The sequence below is a fragment of the Paroedura picta genome, chromosome 5 (assembly GCF_049243985.1).
Source record: "Paroedura picta isolate Pp20150507F chromosome 5, Ppicta_v3.0, whole genome shotgun sequence".
In the NCBI taxonomy this organism is placed as follows: domain Eukaryota; kingdom Metazoa; phylum Chordata; class Lepidosauria; order Squamata; family Gekkonidae; genus Paroedura; species Paroedura picta.
The window spans coordinates 58,407,582-58,430,216 of NC_135373.1; the positions used below are offsets into that span (position 1 = coordinate 58,407,582).

The following is a 22,635-nucleotide window of genomic DNA, read 5'->3' on the forward strand; positions in this document are numbered from 1 at the left end:
CTGCAGCCCAAATTATCCCTTTCAGTGGTTATCCTGGGAGAAGAATGAATATGGGAGCAAAGGGAAGGGGGATTGGTAAAAATCCTCCTCTTTTATCCAAACAAATCCTGCATGGTACCCAAGCACCTGGGTATCCTTTATGGCAGTGGTCCCCAACCTGCGGGCCGCGGCCCGGCGCCGGGCCGCAAAGGCCATGGCGCCGGGCCGCGGCTCCCTCTCCCCGCCCCCCCCGCAGTAAAAAACTTCCCAGGCCGCAAGTTTGCGGCCTGGGAAGCTACTTACTGTGGGAGGGCGGGGAGAGGGAATCAGGGCCGGGCCGCGCCCGTGCAGGCCGCGCCCGCTCGGCCCGATCCGCGGCCCGATCAGCGGGTGCGGCCCGCGGGCGCGGCCCGAAGCATGGGCGTGGCCCGCGCGGGCGCGGTCCCTGCGGGCGCGACCCAATACCCTGCCGGTCCCCAGCCTAATAAAGGTTGGGGACCACTGCTTTATGGGAAAGAGGTGGGTAGCAGGAATGGTTTGGCCTGTAAGCCTGTAGCCACGATACAAAAATTTCTCTTCAGAAATAAAAACTGATTATTTTCTTTCATGTTTTATGTGTATATGTATGGAATGAGGTGTGTGTGTATGTGAATTAAATAGCTCAGCCTTGTCTCTGGGTATATAAGCTATATATTTGAAAATTTAATTTTAAACATTTCTATTCCACTTCCTCTTGTCAGACACAAGACGACTAACAATACATGATTGCATATTAGACCTCCTTTATGTTTCAGTGACCTGCTTTTAAAGTTTATTTTCCACTTGAATAATCTTGTGTCTGTTTTGGATGCCACAGTCAGTTTGCTTATAAATATTACCAGTCAGTACTTAGATATGAATAAATTTCCCCCCCTCTTTATGGGCAAGTGTCATGAATGTTAGCTAACAGTTGTGATATTCAGGGCATGTTCTGCTTGCAGGCCTAGAGTCCTGTTGAGTTGATTACTGATTTAATTTCTCCCTTGCAGGTATTGCTTCTATGACAGTTCCAGTATACATTGCAGAAGTTGCTCCACCCCATCTGAGAGGCAGATTAGTTACTATAAATACGCTCTTCATCACAGGTGGCCAATTTTTTGCGAGTGTGATAGATGGAGCCTTCAGTTACCTTCCCAAAAATGGATGGAGGTTGGTGTGATTTTTAAAAAACATTTAAAGCTACAAATGAAAGTTTCTATAACATATTGTAAAATTGTTTTCTTAGTGGCAGTTTCTTTTCCAGAGTTGGACTGCAAAAGTTTAGCATCCCTTTTTCTGAAACAAGGAAAAAAGATTCTAAGAGTAAAACAGAAATCCCACTCAAATATATTTATAAATTAGCCAGTTAATGAAAATTCTATTTTAAATTTTTTTTAAATAAATATTTTAGAAAAGTAATAATGTGACTTAGAATCTTTTCTCCTTTTGTGACTCTGGCAGTTCATTCCTGCATGCTTTGGACATAGCCACTTAAAATGTACTCATAGGCTGAACTAAGAAAAAAACCCTTTATCTTGGGACAGTGTTTTGTATGTGAAGTGACATGTCAATTTTCTGCCTCTTTTCCCCTGGAGTATTTCTTCCCACCCTCACCCTCAAAAAGTGCCCTTGAAAATTTGTTCTTTAGGGTTGTGGGGACTGTTGAGAACTGCATGGGGTGTTTCATGGGGAAACTTCAGTGGAAAAGGGGAAGCTAGATATCATCTCCCTCATGTAAACAGACAATCATGTTTCAATTCAATTGCACATAGTTTTCCGAGTCCTAGCTGGAAGTGGCTTCTAACCAGCTTTATCAAGCACAGTATCATAACATTCCAGCATCAACAAATAATCAGCTAAAGCACATACAGTCCCCCTGTCTCGACCAGGCCCCCCACCTGGTGGAACGAGCTCCCGGAGGAGATCAGGGCCCTAACGGAGCTTAAACAGTTCCACAGAGCCTGCAAAAAGGAGCTCTTCCGCCAGGCATTTGGTTGAGACCAGACACAACCAACGGTGACTGAAGGGCCCCTGCTCCCCCCCGGCCTCCCCTCAGAACTCCACCAGTATACTCTGGACCTGTTTGTATTGTTGTACTGTTGCATTGTTTATATTGTTTATACTGTTATATTGTTATATGGTTACAACTATTAGTTATTATTATTGTAAGGTTATTCACATGTTATAGATTGTTTCATGTATTGTTCTTTGTTCTTATGTAAAGCGCCATGAGCCTCCAGGGAGGGTGGTATATAAATATAATAATAATAATAATAATAATAATAATAATAATAATAACAACAATAATAATAATTTTTATTATTTGTGTTATTTGTTATAATTTTATTATATATTTTAATTATATATTTTATAATTTTATAATAATAATAATAATTATTATTATTATTATGTTACCTTATCCATGTTCATATGGTACGTACTGATAGAGCAGCCCAGCCTTTCAATTCAGTGGCAGCTATTGTGTTGTTTGGATTTCTTAGGAGTAGTAGTAGGAAGCAGATGCCCATTTTTGCTCCCGAAGTGTTAGAGGGGAATCTGTCAGGTATCCCACCTGAGCTTTAAAGATTGCTTTTGTCTGAGCTTTCTCCATGTTTGGCTTGAATGAGCTGAAATGTCCATTTTCAAAGTGACCCCTATTGGAGTTCAGTTGTGATAGGGTCTCTTTACTGAATAGAGCTTCAGCAGGGCTCATGCTTATTTTGCATGTTACTTCAAGCTATGAGGTTTATTTTCTGCATTCCCCCCAATTATTCTGGTTGCATATGCTTTTCCCCTCTTCCCAGGAAGTTGAAAGAGTACCCTATAAATGCTTTGGTTGGTATATTACAAAATTACTTACCTTGCTCTTGGTTCATGCGAATGTCTTTTTAGTCAGTGTTCAATGGTACAGTTTCAGGACACTGGAAGAAGAAGAATTGATTCTTATATGCCGCTTTTCCCTACCTTAAGGAGTATCAAAGCAGCTTATAGTTGTTCCCTTTCCTCTCTCCACAACAGACGCCCTATGAGGTAGGTGAGGCTGAGAGAGCCCTGATATTACTGTTCAGTCAGAACAGCTTTATCAGTGCTGTGGCGAGCCCAAGGTCACCCAGCTGGCTGCATGTGGGAAGTGCTGCTGCTCACCAGATTAGAAGTCTGCACTCCTAACCACTACACCAAGCTGTAACAGTACAGCATAGATGTCTTTAAGGCATAGATAACTGTGAACAGGTCTCAGCTACTGAAAAAGACTATAGCTGGCTCAGTAGTTGTAAGTGAGCAAACTACAGTATTTGCTGGCGTATAAGACTACTTTTTCCCCCTGAAAAACATGCCTCCAAGTGGGGGGGTCGTCCTATACGCCGGGTGCACTTCAGTTGGGATAGACATAGCTGCCCATAGTGGCCCATAGTAATGTAATGTAATGTAACAAACTCTATATTTTGAGTGGAAATGTTGGGGGGTCGTCTTATACGCCCAGTCGTCTTATACGCCAGCAAATACGGTAAATGTCACAGAACAGACTTAGGTGTCTTATCTGTCAGCACAGATCTAATAGCACCCTCAAACTTAGGACTTGCCTTGTCCAAACTGTGACTTCAGAGTTCTTTGGCCATATTGATTATAAAAAGTACCTCCGCCTTGTTTGTTGAGTTTCGGTTTATATTGCTTCGATATAGTTTTTTAGTAGTCTTATTGTTGCAACTGAATAGAAGTTGAACATTCTTAGAACATTTTGTCGAAGAACTCTTGCATTCTCCCCTATAGTTTCAGGTAAACATGAAACAATGTAGAGTTCAAGATAGAATCCCACATCATAAGTCATCTAATTAAGCAGCTGCCTGCTTGCATCACTTTCTGGAATTTATCAGACTGCACTAGAATCCCTAGTGCCTAGTGCTCTGATATCCAGCTGAATCACTTAGCTCAGAAGGATATCTGAGTGCTGGGTGGATATCAGCTTAGCCTTTCTGTCTCCTGATGAGCATTGGTCAGTGTGACCCGGGCAATGACTATCGTAGAGAATCTCTTTCATCTAAGAGAACGTAGATTTGTGTAGCCATCATTCGCTTGAGCACCTGTTCCAAGAAGTGGATGTTTACCACACAGGCTGATGATTGCTTAAATCATTTGGCTAAAGATTACTTCTTTAGAAGCAAAGGCACTGGAAGGTTCCCCCCAGTCCTTTTAAGTAAGCATTTATATCAGCTGGGAAATCCTCTTTAGCTAGATATTGTTATAAGTCATATGGGCAAAAGTAGAGCATAGAGGTAATTTTTCTGCAGCTGTCTGCATTTCAGCTGCCTCTGAAAACTGGAGCTGGAGCAACACATATATGCAATGAAATTTTTATCAGGAGGGGATGTAACTCAGTGGTAGAGCATTTCCTTTTAGGTACAGAAGGTCCCAGGTTCCATCCTCAGTGTCTGCAGTAGAAAGAATCGGGAATGAGTTAATATGGAGGAGCTTTATTTGATATCCTGAGGAATCAACTTCAGTCTGAGTAAATAAGAGTGATGTTAATAGAAAGGATCTGGCTCAGTTTAAGGTAGTTTCATGTGTTAGAACAGAAGTCCCCAGCCTTTTTCTGTGTTTACATATTTGGAATTCTGACACATTGTGATGGGCATAGCCATTCTGCATTTCAGGCAGAAGCCCCATTTAACCAAATGCTTTTAAAATGAAAACATTATTTCAAAATATTTTCTTTTATAATCACAGCTTATCTTCAGTCATGCAGTTATGGTTTTTGAATGTGGAAACAGTTATTGCTAAGCAAGAGTTTTGAAAAATCTGCAGTCAATCAGATTTCAATTTAGAAGCCCCGCTGGGCAAAAGCCATGTCTGACCCCTCCTGCTTAAAACAACAACAACAACAACAACAACAACCACTGGGTAGCATCATGCTTGGGACCTCTTGGAAAGTTCTTGTAAGCTATTGGACCTTGACTCTGCTTTTATTTGATTAGGATATTGACCTATAGAAATAGTAGTGTCTAGGTCAGTGGTTCTCAACCTTCCTAATGCTGCAACCCTTTAATACAATTCCTCATGCTGTGGTGAACCCCAACCATAAAATGATGCAAGTGTTCTTTCATACATATTAAACCAAAACTGACTAATGGTGAGAAGATCCGTTGTTTAGGATTGTATATCAATTGATTTTTTTACCGGGGTTTTGCAGTTCAGTTCTGCCTCTTGTCCCACGATGCTGATCTCGCTCTTTTCTGCTGCGCCAAACAGATGAATGCTGTATCTCGATCTACCCCTCAAGGGTTGTGTAGATCAGGGGTCGTCAACCCCTGGTCTGCGGCCCAGTACCGGGCTGCGAAGGCCTCGGTACTGGGCCACCAACAGCCGCGCCTGCCTCTCCCTCCCCGCAGCGAGAAGCTCACCAGGCCAAAAGTGCCAGGCCAAAGCGGCCGCTTCACTCGCAGCCCAGCAAGCTTCTTGCTGTGAGAGGGGAGGGAAGAGGCAGGCGTGGCCTCCAGCATGCCAGCAGATGCAAACGCGCATGCATGGAGCTGCTGCACATGTGCTTTAGCGCCACCTGCTGGCAAAAACGTGCATGTGCAGCGCCCGGGCTGGCAGCTCTCCCCCACCCCCAGAGGCGGTCCTCAACTGGAAAAAGGTTGGGGACCGCTGGTGTAGATGGTGCCCCCCGGCCAAGCTGCTTGCTCTGCTGCGACTCCTGTGAAAGGGTCATTCGACCCCCAAAGGGGTCCCGATCCCTGGGTTGAGAACCACTGGTCTAGGTTATAATGGATGTGGGTGATTTTTGCCTGCATGCAAATGAAGCAGTCTTAAGCAGTAGAAGATTACTGGGTAACAGTATTGGCACTGCACTTACAAAATCCAAATCAGTTTTAGCACCTATATAAGGCACTGGCAAACCACCCCGTATTGAGTCTGCCAAGAAAACGCTGGAGGGCATCACCCCAAGGGTCAGACATGACTCGGTGCTTGCACAGGGGATACCTTTACCTTTACTAAAATTAGAGCCTCTTGTGGCGCAGAGTGGTAAGGCAGTGACATGCTGTCTGACCATGAGGCTGGGAGTTCGATCCCAGCAGCTGGCTCAGTTGACTCAGCCTTCCATCCTTCCGAGGTCGGTAAAATGAGTACCCAGCTTGCTGGGGGGTAAACGGTAGTGACTGGGGAAGGCACTGGCAAACCACCCCGTATTGAGTCTGCCATGAAAACGCTAGAGGGCGTCACCCCAAGGGTCAGACATGACTCGGTGCTTGCACAGGGGATACCTTTACCTTTACACTAAAACTAGAACTGTTACTGAGACGTGATGGTAGCCCAGTAGGCAATGCCATTTTCCTTTTTGATCTTTGACAATACACTGAATCCAACTTGAGAAAACTAGTCTGTACAACTTATAAGCATTTAACCTTCTCACCAGTTTCCTCCAGTCTGGAGAAATGCATGCCAGGTTTATCTATTATTTAATTCTAAGTGCATTTTAGCCTGCTTTTCTCAAAAACCAGGTAGATTAGTCTTATAATCTTTTATTATCATAAATAATAACATTTCTTATCCGCCACTCTTGTATAATGTCTTGCAGCTGGTTACAAAATAAAACCCCACATCAATTAAAACATTAAAAACATTAACATTAAACATAGCTGTGGCAGTGAAAAAATCAAGCTTACCTTATATCTACCCTCCCCCTACCCCCTAGTCCTCCTCCACTCTCTCAGTGCCTCAGAGCATGGTTTTCCAGGGATGCCAACTATTGTTCTAATCTGAGGAGCGGCCCTTCGATCTTCTGCACCCCAGCCTCAACCATAGACCTGGTGGAAGAGCTCCATTTTACAGGCTTTGCGAAACCACAAAAGCTCCCGCAGGATCCTCAGTTCTTCCGGAAGCTCATTCCAAAAAAGCCCTGGCCCTGATTGAGTCCAGCCGAACTTCCTGAGGGCTGGGAATCACCAACAAATTAGTTCCCACAGAGCGCAGAGCCCTACAAGGAGCCTTCGGAGAGGGCAGTGTATAAATCTAAATAAATAAAATAAATAAAGTAATAGGCGTTACCTGAAGGGAAACTATCTCACTGTAGTGTGACCTAAGGTACAGCAACAACATCTCATAGCTGATAGAATGTTAGTGTGGTTGTTCGAGTTGCATAGGAACACACAGAAAGTTGCCTTATACTGAATTCAACAGGGTTAGTGTTGCCTACTCAGACTGACAGCGGCTCTTCAGGATCTCAGGTTGAGCTCTTTCATATCATCTATTGACTGGTCCTTTTAAACCAGAGATGTCAGGGATTGTCTTACGAGGTGAGAGAGAGATTAGAACTGGTGACAAATCTTACTTGACCAACCCTGCTGCCTGCCTTGTCTCGACTTTCTTCCATTGCTGTGTTTCTCCTGCCCTTAACGGCAGCAATAGGGGTGCCCGTTCCCTTTCTTCTGATGTAAAGCCCAGGCACATGTAGAAAAACAAAAGTGAAAACCAAACAAACATTGTTGTTCATGTACACTCCTGGATGCTGATGAGTACATGTTGCAAGTACAGAGGAGCAAGTTTTCTCTTATGATACGATAGCAAAGGTGGGTGGATCAATTTGGGCTAATTTTATGCTATCAAGCAGTCACTTAAATGAGTGGGTGTTTGAAGAGTAGAATGTTGAACTGATTTCTTTCAGTAAACATTTCAAAATCTCTTTAAGAATGCTTGGAACGGCTGACTTGGAAATACAAACAAAAGTACCTCTTCGCAGAATGCATAACTAATTTATAGGTTTTGCCACTACTTGGCGCATTGATAGCCACTAACTGAAATGAGTTTATGGGTTTATCAGACAGATCCCTACAGTAGACATCTATCCTGTTTTTAACTGCGATGGCTAAAGGCAAACTCTGAGTTCATAGTCAGTATTCTTCACAGTTGCTATGTGGCAGTGGTGGGCTATTGGTAAATTGACCTGTTTGTGGGCTTCCTTGAGGTCATTTGATTGACTCCTGTGAGAAGCAGAATTCTTTAAAATGGACCTTTGATATGATCATGGAGGTATACACTGTTAGGTATGCAGAAAAGGGCTGCACCAATAACAAACTTGAAAAGAACAGTTGGTGTAGTGGGAAAAATAATTCATTCAGTTTAACTAATTCTTGTGTGATTTGTCTGTGCTTGGTGGAGGCATCTGTAGAATAACAGAAGAAGGTTGGTTCTTATATGCCACTTTTCTGTACCCGAAGGAGTCTCAAAGTAGCTTACATTCACCTTCTCTTTCTTCTCCCCATAACAGACACCTTGTGAGGTAGGTGAGGCTGAGAGAGCCCTGATATTACTGCTTGGTCAGAACAGCTTTATCAGTGCTGTGGCGAGCCCAAGGTTACCCAGCTGGTTGCATGTGGGGAAGGAGCGGGGAATCTAACCTGGCTCACCAGATTCGAAGTCTATACTCCTAATCACTATACCAAGCTGGCTCTCAAGTTGTCTAGTGTTACCAGACAAGTTATAGATGAAATATGTAGGTATTGTTAAACTGAATAAATTATTTTTTCCACTCAGTCAATTGTTCATCTTTCATCTGGGTGGCTGTAGAACATTTTCTTCCAGCTAAAAAGAGGGGTGCTCCACCCTTTTCAGAGCTGACTCCTGGGCTTTCTTGACCGAGCCATCACATGCTCTGGTAGCAGGTGCACCCTTCCTTCAGTTCCTTTTTTGCAACTGCATGAATAGGGAGCATTCTAGCGAGCTTTACTTTTCTGCTTTTTCTGCTTTTATGGAGTTCTTTCCTTTGAGGTTTTTCTTTGTGGCTTTGAAAACCCCTGCTTCTCCCTGTTGAGCCAGGAGGATGTCTTGGTGGGTGTTTCCTGCCACTTGTTCAGGGAGGCAGGATTTCATAGAATCATAGAGTTGGAAGGGGTCATACAGGCCATCTAGTCCAACCCCCTGCTCAACGCAGGATCAGCCCTAAGCATCCTAAAGCATCCAAGAAAAGTGTGTATCCAACCTTTGCTTGAAGACTGCCAGTGAGGGGGAGCTTACCACCTCCTTAGGCAGCCTATTCCACTGCTGAACTACTCTGACTGTGAAAAATATTTTCCTGATATCTAGCCTATATCGTTGTACTTGTAGTTTAAACCCATTACTGCGTGTCCTTTCCTCTGCAGCCAATGGGAACAGCATCCTTCCCTCCTCCAAATGACAACCTTTCAAATACTTAAAGACGGCTATCATGTCCCCTCTCAACCTCCTTTTCTCCAGGCTGAACATTGCCAAGTCCCTCAACCTATCTTCATAGGGCTTGGTCCCTTGGCCCCAGATCATCCTCGTCGCTCTCCTCTGTACCCTTTCAATTTTTTCTACATCCTTCTTGAAGTGAGGCCTCCAGAACTGCACACAGTACTCCAGGTGTGGTCTGACCAGTGCCGTATACAATGGGACTATGACATCTTGTGATTTTGATTTGATACCCCTGTTGATACAGCCCAAAATGGCATTTGCCATTTTTTCCCGCTGCATCACACTGCCTGCTCATGTTTAGTTTACAATCTACAAGTACCCCAAGGTCTCGTTCACACACAGTGTTACCTAGAAGTGTATCCCCCATCCAGTAGGCATGCTTTTCATTTTTCTGACCCAGATGCAGAACTTTACACTTATCTTTATTAAATTGCATCTTGTTCTCATTTGCCCATTTTTCCATTATGTTCAGATCTCGTTGAACTCTGTCTCTATCTTCTGGAGTATTTGCCAGTCCTCCCAATTTGGTGTCGTCTGCAAACTTGATGAGTAGTCTTTCTACGCTCTCATCTAGATCATTAATAAATATGTTAAAAAGTACAGGACCGAGCCCTGAGGTACCCCGCTTCTCACCTCCCTCCAGTCTGATGAAAAACCATTGATAACAACTCTTTGAGTGCGGTTCTCTAACTAATTTCCTATCCACCTAACTATCTGAAAATCCAGATTGCAGTCCTTCAATTTATCCATCAGAACATCATGGGGAACCTTATCAAAAGCTTTACTAAAATCCAAGTAAATGACATCAACTGTATTTCCACGATCCAGCAAACCTGTCACTTGGTCAAAAAAGGAAACCAGGTTGGTCTGACAGGACCTGTTGGAGACAAATCCATGCTGACTTCCTTGGATCACCAAATTGTCCTCCAGATGTTTGTAGATCGCTCCCTTTAATATCTGCTCCATTATCTTACCCACAACAGAGGTCAGACTCACTGGTCGATAGTTTCCCGGGTCATCCTTCCTCCCTTTCTTGAAGATCGGAATAACGTTTGCTCTCTTCCAGTCCTCCGGGACATCTCCATTCCTTAAAGAGGTTCCGAAGATGATGGGCAAGGGGTTCTGCAAGTTCTCCAGAAAGTTCTTTGAGCACTCTCGGATGCATTTCATCTGGACCAGGGGATTTGAACTCATCCACTGCAGCTAAATGCTTCTCAACAACCTCTCTGTCCATGTCAACCTGCCACCCAGACACTATCTCTTGGCTACTGCCATCTCTAGATGTGCCTAAATCCTTTGACCTGTGGGAAAAAACAGATGTAAAATAGGTGCTGAGCCTTTCTGCTTTCTCTGCATCCTCCGTTAGAGTTTTCCATCCGCACCCAACAGTGGGCCTATTGCCTCCTTTACTTTACATTTGCTCCTCACATAACTGAAAAATCTTTTCTTGTTACAGTGGGCTTCCCTGGCCAATCTTAGTTCACTCTCAGCTTTGGCCTTTCTTATGATTGATCTACAGTGCCTAGTAACCTGTAGGTACTCTTCTTTAGAGCTCTGTCCTTTTGTTTTAACTTCTTGTCTCCTTCGTGATAGGAGGCATTCTTGCCAGTATTCTTCCTGCCTCTAGCTTTTCTTCCTATTCTTGACTTATTTCTCTTCCTCTCCTCTTATTTTCACATCTTACTAACGCCAGTAGAGCATATCTAGAGATCACTAGCCGATCATTACAATGAAAGACGGATTTACCTCAAAGGACAAGGCACCAGTGCCCTTCCTACCATCCAAGGAGTCCTCTCTTCAAACGGATGTGGTAGACAGCGGTCCGTCTCAGGCTGTCTTAACTGCAGCAGTAGATGGAGAATGTGTAAAAGGCACACTGTCCGCCAAGAAACCAAGGAATGCAAGCCCGATTTCTACAACCCAATAGCTACACCTCTCTCAGGCAGCCATTTTACAATGGCTGAGACGCAAGCCTTTGATCAGATAAGTAACCCTATTGGCGCTACAGGGCTTCCCATGGAGGAAGTTACTACTCAGGTTAAATTACCTTCAGATTTCTTTAAACTTTTGCAGTCAGCAATGAAGAAATAGATATAGACCTATGATAAAGAGAAACAAAAACAATCTTCTAATACCCAAGGGGACACCAGTTGTACTTGGCCAGCTAAAGCAGCCCAAAAAAGGGACAGAGTAAGCCCCAATAGATCAGAGTGCTCAGATGAGGAAGACATTGATTCTGTCAGATCCATGGATGATATGGCTTTTCTCATGGATGAGGAAGAAGGTCCTGAGCAGAGATTGTTTTTTCAAGGGAGATGATTTTCAATATGTTTTATGTAAATCCTTAGGTATATTGGACTTAAATGACACAACTGTCATGAAATAGCTATGGAGGAAAAAAAGAAAAATACTGGGACTTATAGGGAAAGAGGAATATTTCCCCTAAGTAGATCCTTCTCAAAAGCATTTCCCAATGCCAGCTTTTTTCAAAAGAAAGATAAGAGGACAGGGAAGGGTCACTGAGAGATGCAACGGATAAAAAAGCTGACACTGCCCAGAGACACACCCATGAAAACATAGCCATAGCAATAAGAGCAACCACAGCTACATCTATATTGAATAGAGCTATCATAGCCTGGAGTAGAAAGCTCTTAGAACTGACTCCAGAGACAGAGAAAAGAAAGACTGAAGGAATAAATAGAATTCAAAAAAGAGCTTCCTTTTCTCCAGACACAACACTGGATATAGTAATTTTTGTGGCAGGGTCTCTAGGCATCTAATAATGTTTCTAGGTGCCTGCTCTGGCTCAAAGCTTGGCAGACTGATTATCAATCGAAAACAGGAGTAACGGCATAACCCTTCCAAAGGGATAAACTGTTTGGACATCATTTGGAAAATATTTTGGTACAAACTAGAGACAAACGTAAAGCCATACCTAGACATGTACAAAGGGAACATACTTCCTTTCACATGCAGAACAGCTTACCTAGACACAAGTCACATTATAAGAGGTTTCTGGAACAACAACTTTCAAAACAACAATAGAAAGGAAAACTTCTCCAAATTCTAACGCAACTCCTCCAGTAGAGGAGACAAGGCAGACAGGGGACCAAAGGAATGACTTAGTGTGTGTGTGTGTGGGGGGGCAGTTACAAAGGTTTGCTCAATATTGGGTCACCCACATAGACTCCTGGACTCAAGAGGTTGTTACTTCAGGTTATAAAATAGAATTTTGAAACATTCCCCCAGAAAGATTCATATAACCCCCAGTGTTAAAGAACCATGCAAAAAGGTTATGCACAAAGACAGCAATATCACATCTGCTAGAAATACATACAATAGAGCTGGTGCCCATTCAAGCACAAGGGAAAGGAGTGTACTCAATGTTCTGTACTGTACCAAAAAGAACTGGAGGGCGATACTAGATTGGAAATTCAGAATCGGTATGTAAAGACTAGGCGTTTCCAAATGTAGACTCTGAAATCAATCGCCGAATGTCTGAGACCTGAAGACTTCCTAACGTTGCTAGATCTCAAGGAAGTGTAACTTCATATTCCAATCTTTCCAAAACACAGAAGGTACCTAAGGTTCTGCATAGAAGGAAAACGTTATCAGTTCAGAGCTCTCCTATTCAGATTGTCTTCAGCCTTCACTGGTCTAAGAAGAGAGGGGGTAAGCATTTACCGTTACTTAGACGACATGTTGCTGAGAGCACCATCAAAAGAGGTAGCAGTGAGCCACATGCAGAAAGCCATCTTCACTTTCAGCGATTTGGCTTCTTAGGTAATTTTGTGAAAAGTTTTCTATCCCCCTCCCAGAGATTCTGTGACCCTGGGAATAATAGTAGACACAAAGCAGACAAAGTTTTTCCTGATAGACCAGAAAAAAGAGACAACAGGTAGTGTCTCAGGTAATAAAGAGCAGACACTCATCACTGATGGTTCTAGCCAACCAAATGGGTTTATTAATAGCCAACATGGAAGTGGTACAATGGGGCAGATTTCATTCATGGGGACTGCAACAATTCCTGAGTCCGTTTCAGCTCAGAATTGCCAAGAAAAAGGATATATATTTAAAGGTGTCAACAGAAGTCAAGCAATCCCTGATCTGGTGGACTCTTTCTTGCAACTTGAAGTCAGGGAAGACCTTTTATATAAGGGAAGAAATCCAGATTTACATAGATGCAAGTCTCCTTGGATGGGGAGTGGTAATGAATACAAGTTCCATCCAGTGGAAATCATTGTCTGCAGAGGCACAGAAATTGGTAAACCTCTTAGAACTGAGAGCGATCAGGTTAGCACTGAAGTCTTTTCAGAAACAAATAAAGGGAGACAACATTCTGATCCATCAAGGTGGGTCGAGATTGTCAATCCTGAAAAAAGAATCAGAAAGGATATTACAATGGGCACAAAAGCATGTAAGCACATTAAGAGTGGAACTTGAAAAGGTTCCCTCAACATTCAAGCCGATTTTTTGAGCAAGCAAATAATTCAAGAAGCGGAATGGCAATTCAAATAGGAGATGGCGGCGGACAGATTTGGAAGTCCACCTGTTTGCCACAGCCAGCAATGCACAGGGACTGAGGTTCTGCGCATGATATCAACACTCCAAAGCAGAGTTAGTGAATGCCCTATCAGCGAGGTGGCCAGACGGTCTCCTATATGCATTTCCACCCCTTTCAGTGAAGTCAAGACTACTCAGAAAAATTAAAGATACAGAAGCAAATGTTATTCTAATAGTTCTGAACTGGCCAAGACGACCATGGTTTGCTGCAATAATTCAAATGCTAGCGAAACCCCAGTTTCCTCTGCTGATATGTCCAGATCTATTTCTACAGGGTCCGATAATTCATCCAAATCCAGCCTGGTGGTGCTTAACCCCATGGAGGTTGAACGGAGCTCTCTGCTAAGATAGGGATATTCACAGGAGGTCACAGAGACTATTCTATCCTCATGCAAACAGTCAACAAAGAGAATATATTCTGCTTCCTGGAAAGCCTTTGTGAAATGGGCATGTAGAAAGAAAATATATTGTCTATATCCTTCAGTAGCAAATGTTTTGCAGTTTCTACAAGAAGGCATAGATAGGGGTTTAAGGTCAGCTATACTTAGAGGACTGGTAGCAGCAATATCATCAGTTATTCCAAGAATTAAAGGTGCACAACTAACTAGACATCAACATACTGCAAGGTTTCTGAGAGGGGCTGCTGCTAGGGAATGGCCTGTGATTCACACGTTTCCCTAGTGGATGCTCAATACAGAGCTTTTGGCACTCACTAAACCACTTTTTGAGCCAATAGGTAAGATTTCCCTAAAATCTTTGAGAATGAAAATGGTATTACTAACAGCAAACGTTACTTCAGCACACAGAGTATCAGAGTTAGGAGCTTTGTCCATTAAAAAGGATTACTGTCAGCTCCACAATAACAAGGTGATGCTTAGAACTAACCCCATTTTTAGACCTAAGGTGATATTAAAGTCCAAGTCCAACTCAGATGCCAAGTGTAGCAAGCCTCAGTTATCCCCGAGGTGATCTTCCAATGAACAGGAGATCATTTTGGTACCCTTGCACACTCTGTCACTTCACTTTGGTTCTCCTATTGGGTCCCTTTTGGATGTGGATGAGAACCAGTTGAGCATCCCAGAAGGTCAACTTGTGATACCAGAACTGGTTCCCTCTCTCTCTTGGCAGCAGCCATATCTATCTCAATATCATTCCTATTTTATGTCTTGATGCGTTTGAAGCAATGGGTTCACAAACTTCCCCAGCCACTGTTCCACCTTCATATCATTCTGGTTCCCCTACCATGAACTCAGCGAGGTTATCACTGTAGCATCTCATTGTAGTTCCAAGAGTATATCCAGTACATCACATGACATGGTAGGGGATATTACTCCAGTGAGGACCCTTGCCTCTATGGTGAGCAAATGCTGAGGATGACCAAGGTCCTCGACACTGATGTGGTCACTTTAGACAATAACCTGAAGGACTGGATCTTGAGCTGCCCTTTCTCTAATTCCCTGGGCATAATAGCATCCGCCATCTTGGAGGGCCTAGCAGACCTAACTGTACTGATTTGGCTTCTACTCTGTACACCTCTTGTAGAATAGAAAATTTATGTAATATTAAGCAGGACTCATTGTGAATTCCTGATTACCTATCCACCTCCTTCCTCCATGGTTACCAGGGGTATGCTAGAGACCTGACCAGCATTCATCTCCAGTGGACAGCTAAAGCTGCTGCTTAGACTTCTTGGGACAGAAGTCTTATTTGCTGGCATCACTTAACTTACAATTTGTGAATTATCAACTTCCTTTGGGAAAGCCTATCTCAGTAACTGGATCAACTACTTGAGGAGCCTAAGTCACTGGCCAAACTGACCCAATTGGAGGTGATCAGACTTTGTAAACAAGATCAGTTTGGGCTGATGTCTCATCCAGTTCCATAGCCTCTGTTGTAGTTAGAAGACACTGCTGGCTGTTTAAAGCTGCCCTCCCATAGGAGACATGATGCAAAGTGGAGGACCCTTTCTTTGAAAGGTTGACCATTTTCTCCATGTAACTGATGGATTTTTATCAACAATGGAATATTGCTGGATTTCTAGATTCCTAAGTGTGTTTTCTGTTGCTCCTACTCCAAGGAAGTTTTTTTGGCCAACTAGAGTCAAGTGATGATGACAATTGGGATGTGTTTTTTCTGGAACCTTCACATACTCCTGATTTCTCCCCTCCCATCCCATGGGCTGCAGATTTTCATAATGAGCTAATTATCCTATTCCTAATTTTGGCTTTGAAGATGGGCAGATAGGTAGAGAAGCCTAATTAGTAACACCTGCAAGATAAAATAAGTCTCCATGTGTGCTTGCAAAGAAGGTTATTGATGAACAGTAGTTATAGGAAAGTGCAATCCTGTTTTCTTCAGTCACTGTTCTAGTGAGAGTTTCACCCTGCCTCTTCAGGTGAGGAGCTTGCTAATGGTCCCAATGTGGAAGATGAAAACAGTTGCACTATTGTTCATTGACATCTTCTCTGCAGATACACATTCCCTCCCTCTTGCCCACTGTGAGCTCTCACATGGTTTTTCCTTCTCGCCACGTGGGAGGTCATGGTGGCCTTCCAGGAGCTGAGGGAAGGAGATGCTTGCTGCCTGAGTGTATGACTGCTTTGTTGGGAAAGCTCACTGTCAGCTCTGGAAGGGCGGGGTTCCCCTTTTAGTAATTTTTAGCTGGACTATACAAGCACACTCTCAGTGTGTGTTGGCACAGAATACATCATGAACAACAGTTACAAGTAAGTGCAACTCTGTTTTGTTGTTCTGCTCTTATTTATGGTGAACACTATATATTCTGAGTATTCCCATCTAATTTTTTTAGAAAAATACATCAGGAAATGATAGACTGTAAACTCTTGTAGGTTTCACTGTGAAGAGAATTTTGTAAATCTACATTAGAACCTTTTCCTCCTCTCCTTCAGGTACATGTTGGGCCTATCAGCCATTCCAGCTGTAATACAATTTCTTGGTTTCCTCTTTCTTCCTGAAAGTCCCCGGTGGCTTATTCAGAAGGGGCAGACTCAGAAGGCACGTAGAATTCTGTCTCGGATGCGGGGTAACCAAACAATAGATGAAGAATATGATAGTATCAAGAATAACATTGAAGAGGAAGAAAAAGAAGTTGGTTCGGGTAAGGTTGAATTTTAGTTGTTTTTATTGTATGATTATTAACAAGGACCAGATTAAGACTGACTTATTAGCAATCACTTCCTGGATTGCTTTTTATGAAATTTAGGTTGAATGAAGATTTGATTGAAAGGGAGTTACTAGAGTTTTCTTATAGAAACTAATGACGTAATCCTATTCATCTTTACTCGGTCTTGAATCCTGCTGTGTGTAATGGGACTTTCTGCCAGGTTACATATGTCGAATTGCAACTGGAGACATGAAAACAAATTAGAATGCTATGACAGTTGCCTCTACATCCTTCCCCACACTGAGGTAAATTTTTCCTCCAAAATGAAAGATAGTTTATTTCGGAGACTTAGCTGTAGTAGTGTGATTTCCTTTGTTAATAAATGAATCTCATTGTCCCACCCTGTCACAATTAGATCAGGTTGGCTTTACTCAGCCTTGGAACCTTTTTGGGAAGGTGTTGAACTGCCTTTTCTTTAAAAAAAACCCTTTTGTCAGATTGGCACAGAGGTGTTGTTATCAAACACATTTAAGGTTTTATTTTAGAAATAGGAAAATGGTAGTTGGAATGAGGAATTAATTTTTTTAATATGAATCAATTAGTCTACATTTTCTAGTTCTTCATTACAGACTTTTCAGATGTTCACAGGCTCTTCTTTCAGATGTTAAAATTTATTTTTAATCTGAGAAGGTTTTTTTACTGTGCTTATTCTAAAAACATGTTTGTTTTTCTTTTATCACTCTATCTGTAGCATTGCCCTGAACTCTCCCTTGTTCCTAAAAAGTGGGTATTATTAGCTTGTATTATTCTTTCCTTCCTGGATGAACCAGTATATCACTGCCTTCTGGGTAACTGAGACCCATATTTTAGGGAATACACCTCTGTTTTCTCTTTTCTAACTCTACCTTCGAAGGATTCTCCTCTCACTTTGGCCTAATTTGGATGTAAATGCCTGATTACCCAAATTCTCACTTGCAAATTACTTTAGTTGTTCAGGCACTGTGTGGATTAGCTCTCATTAGAGAACTCTGCTCTTTCATTAGAGTTTCTCTTCAGTGGAATCTTTCAGCTAAGTTTTGTGAGAATCAGCTCTTTCTCATAACACTTTTAATTTGAATTCACTTCCTTCCAGTCTATAGCCAGGATATCAACTCCCACTCAGCTGTGGCTGGCCAGTTACAGGGCTCTCAGCAGCCTGTAGCCCTGGTTCTGACTGCCTAGTGAGGATTTTTAACTCTTCACTGCTGTTGTTTCAGCACATAGAGCCTCATATAGTAAGTGCTGTCCATCACTACATACCCAAGAGACTTCTTATCACCAGATTTTTAGTGCTCTTGTCTTTATAGCCAAGAGAACCAAGTTGCCCATAATAATTGCCTTGATGTTTAAAAAATGGTCTACAGAAAAAATGATGCTTAGCCTTCAGACATCAGTTCTTTTGCTTAAATAAAAATGCATACATTGGGTGTGTTTTCCAGAGTTCATTATGTGCTTATAGAAGATATTTTAACATAAGCATTTCTGACTGTATTGGGAAAGGCATTTACTAGAAATGCTGCTTATTCTTTGTTAGAAGGAGTGGGTGGATCAATGAAGGATCTCCATTCAAAATGAAAAGGGAAATTGTTTCTAGTTAAGAAGTAATCTCTGCCCAGTGAAAAAGGAGATAGCTCTTGAAAGAAGGGTGATCCCTGTCTGTGTATGGAAAAGGATTTGGGGAACATGATTGTACATTCCTGCGCTCAAAATAGGAAGTATCAGTGAAACTCAGAAACCTATGCTTGAGTATTAAAGCAGAAATTGAAAAGAAAGCTGCACTCCTCACAGTTTCAAAGACTGTGGAAAAGCAAAAACACTTGTTTGCAACATATTATCTGGAAATAGTGTAATTATAAAGTTATCTCAGTTTTTATCATCTGTTCACCTCGTATAGCCTACCTCTGATTCCACCTGATCCTTCCCCATTATTTGTTTATTTTCAGCTTCCAAAAGTTAAAATATATAATGTGACAGGGTAGGACAGCTATAAACCAATAAATTAGAATAAAATAGATACAGTGGCTGCTCAGCAAGAAAGAAGAAACCAAAAGAAAATCCTGTGTGTGAGGAGAAAAGAGGGCTGCATATATGCATTTTAATTGAAGAGTGCATCAGATCCACATCTAGCCCAGCACCGAAGAACAAATTGAGTGTATGGCCAACTTGATGAGTGGGTCCAGTAACAGATTGGGAGAACATTAGTGCCACCATGGTCGAAACCAGGTTCGGGCCAGACCTGGAGGAAGGAGAATCAAGAAGGCGTATCACAACATCAACAAAGCCAATCAAACTGACATCCTTATATCTTTGGACGTCAAATACCACATACAACATTTATATCAATTCTCCATCAAAAATTGACATTTTGTAAGTTTTACATTTTTGGTCCATAGCTGCTCCCAAACATCATAAGAAATATTTTCAGCAAAGTTCTGAAAATACGTGTGTATGGAGTGTGTGTGTGTCTATATGTATATATAATATATAATAATTTTTTTGTAGATTCTTATCAAAATTGGATTCTGTTTCTCATTTTAAACAGAGCCTTGGGGAGTGGCGGGATATAAATCAAATTAATTAATTAATTGATTGATTGCTTGAATAATTGATTAATAGCAAGACCTTGGGGCTAACCCTAGTCTTATATCCCCTTCCAAATTTTTAAAAGTCTATTTCTGAAAACATGAAGGCTTTGCTGTGCCAGCTTTCCTCAACATTAAAAATCTTCCAGAAGGGTTTCTGATCCAATCCAAAATCTACACTAATTCCACCTCATAGTAAAGTTTGAGATTAGGGACATCCAGACCCCCTACACTCTACACAGAATTGACATGAGAAGATCTTTGCCTTTTTTTTTTAGAATGGACTCAGTATTTCAACAAAGAAATCTTTGTATATGTTTTCCAGCCCCTGAAAGGGGCACATGTTCTCTGTCTTGTGTTGGGTACTAATAATGATCAGCTCACCTAGGCAGAGTCTGCACTTACTTTGTTTATTCGATTGTCAATCCTATTGAATTCAGATCGCTTTAAACTCGGGTCTTCCTCTCCCCCCCTCCTCCCCATTGAAACAGGAAAGTCTTCTGCACATGGTTAGGGAGGCTCAGAAGGTGGGGGGGGAGCCAAGCCTCTTTCTTTCTTTTCTTGAAGGGGGGGGGAGAGGAGCCAGGCAGGGAGCCTCTTTCTTTCCTTGGAGGGGAGGGGGAGAGGATCGAAAAAGGCAGAGGAGGGAGGAAAAATCCAGGACCGACAGAAGTTGAGAGAAATTAGGGGCTTCTCCTTTAAGGCAAGCGTGTCACATGACAGGTGTAGCCTATCAGAGGTTCTCTACCCAATCTGGATATTGAGGATTAACAGCACTCTTAGATATAAAGGTAGGGTCACTCCAGATCAATCCTTCTTGCTGCAGAAGGAAAATTTAAATTGCCCAAAATCCAAACGGAAATCGCATTCTGTGTAAAGGGCAGGGACTGAATTGATCTGGGATTGAGAATAAAAGCTCTGTGCAGTTTACACCCTAGTCTTTATTTAAAGTTGACTGTGGCTTCCTTCTAAAAGTGCATTTGGCCAAGGTCACAGTCCTCTTCAGCAGCATAGAATCATAGAGTTGGAAGGGCCATACAGACCATCTAGTCCAACCCCCTGCTCAACGCAGGATCAGCTCAAAGCATCCTGACACTCAGAGCGGTTTCTCAGTGGAACAGGCTTCCTCGGGAGGTGGTGGGTCCTTCATCTTTGGAAATTTTAAAACAGAGGCTGGATAGCCATCTGAGAGGCTGATTCTGTGAAGATTCAAGGGAGTGGCAGGTTACAGTGGATGAGCGATAGGGTTGTGAGTGTCCTGAATAGTGCAGGGGGTTGGATTAGATGACCCATGAGGTCCCTTCCAACTCTGATTCGATGATTTCTGGGGAAAGTGTCCTTGGATAACACCAGTAGACTCCAGGAACAATGCAGCTCTGGAAGAAGCTGTGTTCTAGAAGTTATTCCCCTGGGGATACCATACCCACTCCTTCTGGTAAGTGAGTTTGCTATTCTCTTTTGTGGGACTGGACTGCATGGGAACTATGAAGATGAAAACAAAGTTGCACTTATTTGTAACTATTGTTCATTGAGTGGGATTCTGTGCAGGCACATATCCCTCCCTTCTTTTCTTTTGGTGGTTTCCTCCGCTATGTGTTTTCCTCTCCATTGCAGCAAAGGGATAACTAAGGAAGGAGTGCATTCCCCACCACCATCATAAGGCTATTTGGGCAGGGAGGGGGAGTGCCCCGAGCCTTGAAAGACTTAAAAAGTTTTATAAGATTCATCTGTGTGGCTGTCCTGTGGAATTTTGTTTTCATTCAGGCATGAAATTGAGGTTCAGTAACAGTTAGGTAAACATTGTGTTGAAAGGCAAATGTTCCTCAGCTATACAAAAATGCCCATTTTACAGATTATATACAGTGCTAAAATTTAATAAAATAAATCTATCTAGAAAAAATTGTAAAATACTGTACTTAATTAAGGAATGATAGATTGCTGTGTTACTGAAAGCTGGTGCATTTGTGCATGTATTGTGCAGTAATTAGTAGATATAAAGAAATAACTATACCTTGGATTGGGGCTGAACTGTTTTCATACTGGATGCCACTTTAGCAAGGTTTAAGTCTCTATGGAGCTCAGACAATGAAGAGGAGATTTTTGCTCACTTTTGCCTTGTACTGTGCAATCCTATCAATAGTTGTGATAATATGCTGTAAGAATAAGTACTTTTTACTGTTCTCTGTGTGAATTTTCATATCTTTGCTGGCAGAATTTATTTTGCTCTAAACTTCAATGTTTTATGTAAAATCTGAAGCTTCATATTGTAGTAGACATAGAGATCGATAATGTATTATTCTTTCTAGCCCTCTTCTCCAAGGCTGACTTTGCAATATGAATCATTCTGAAAAGCCAGGCAATATGGGAAAACTTTGATCAGATTCTCCATCAGAATAACTTCAGTCAGGCATCCCGAGAGATCTCTATAGCACGTCCATAAAAGCCTAGCTTTCCATTGTTATAGCTATGCTGTGTGAAAAACTGTCTTCAGATTTTGCCAAGAGATAAGGTTGCTGTTTCAGAGTCAAAATGTAAATAGCTGCCAGAACAGTTTTGCATTTTTTGTTCTCATTGCTCTCATTGCTTCATTGTTTCTTGATTGACCCTAAATATGTACGTCGCCTCTGGTTGCTGAGACCTGCTTACCTCTGTATTTTGCAGAAATAAATAAAAAGCCTCTAACTAGCACAAAGGAATAGACAGCAAAAAACTGGACCAAACCAGATTAAATCATGCTAAATTGATGTTTCATTAATATACTTCCTCTTAGTATGCAGCATTATAATCTAATGCTTCCAGGCAAGAAGTAAAACATTAAAATGTTAAAACAGCATTCCAGAGAAAACCAACTTTATTTATATGGGTACTAGTATCAAAGCCCATTTTAAAAATGGGCTTTGAAAGGGGTCCAATGGCTCAGGGAAAGGCCAAAGGGTAAGGGAAAGCCCCCCCCCCCCACCGGCTCTGCAAATGCGGCAATAGGGCTTTGCAGGCCCAAGGGAAAGCCCCCCTGCTGGTGGCGTGCAGAAGGTCCCAGATCCCTGTTATCTCCAGTTAAAAGGTTCTGGTAGTGGGGGACATGAAAGACTTGAGACCATGCCAGTCTGAGTAGGCAAGACTGAC

General features: G+C 42.2%; 1 protein-coding gene across 1 annotated transcript in view; it reads left to right on the plus strand.

Annotated features, from left to right (window-relative positions):
- The window catches only part of SLC2A13 (solute carrier family 2 member 13), a 134,308-nt gene that overhangs the window by 24,385 nt on the left and 87,288 nt on the right, over window positions 1-22,635 (plus strand). The window contains exons 2-3 of the mRNA XM_077338196.1: window positions 1,008-1,167; window positions 16,677-16,885. Of these exons, the coding sequence (XP_077194311.1) occupies window positions 1,008-1,167; window positions 16,677-16,885 (369 nt within the window). The remainder of the gene's footprint in view (window positions 1-1,007; window positions 1,168-16,676; window positions 16,886-22,635) is intronic.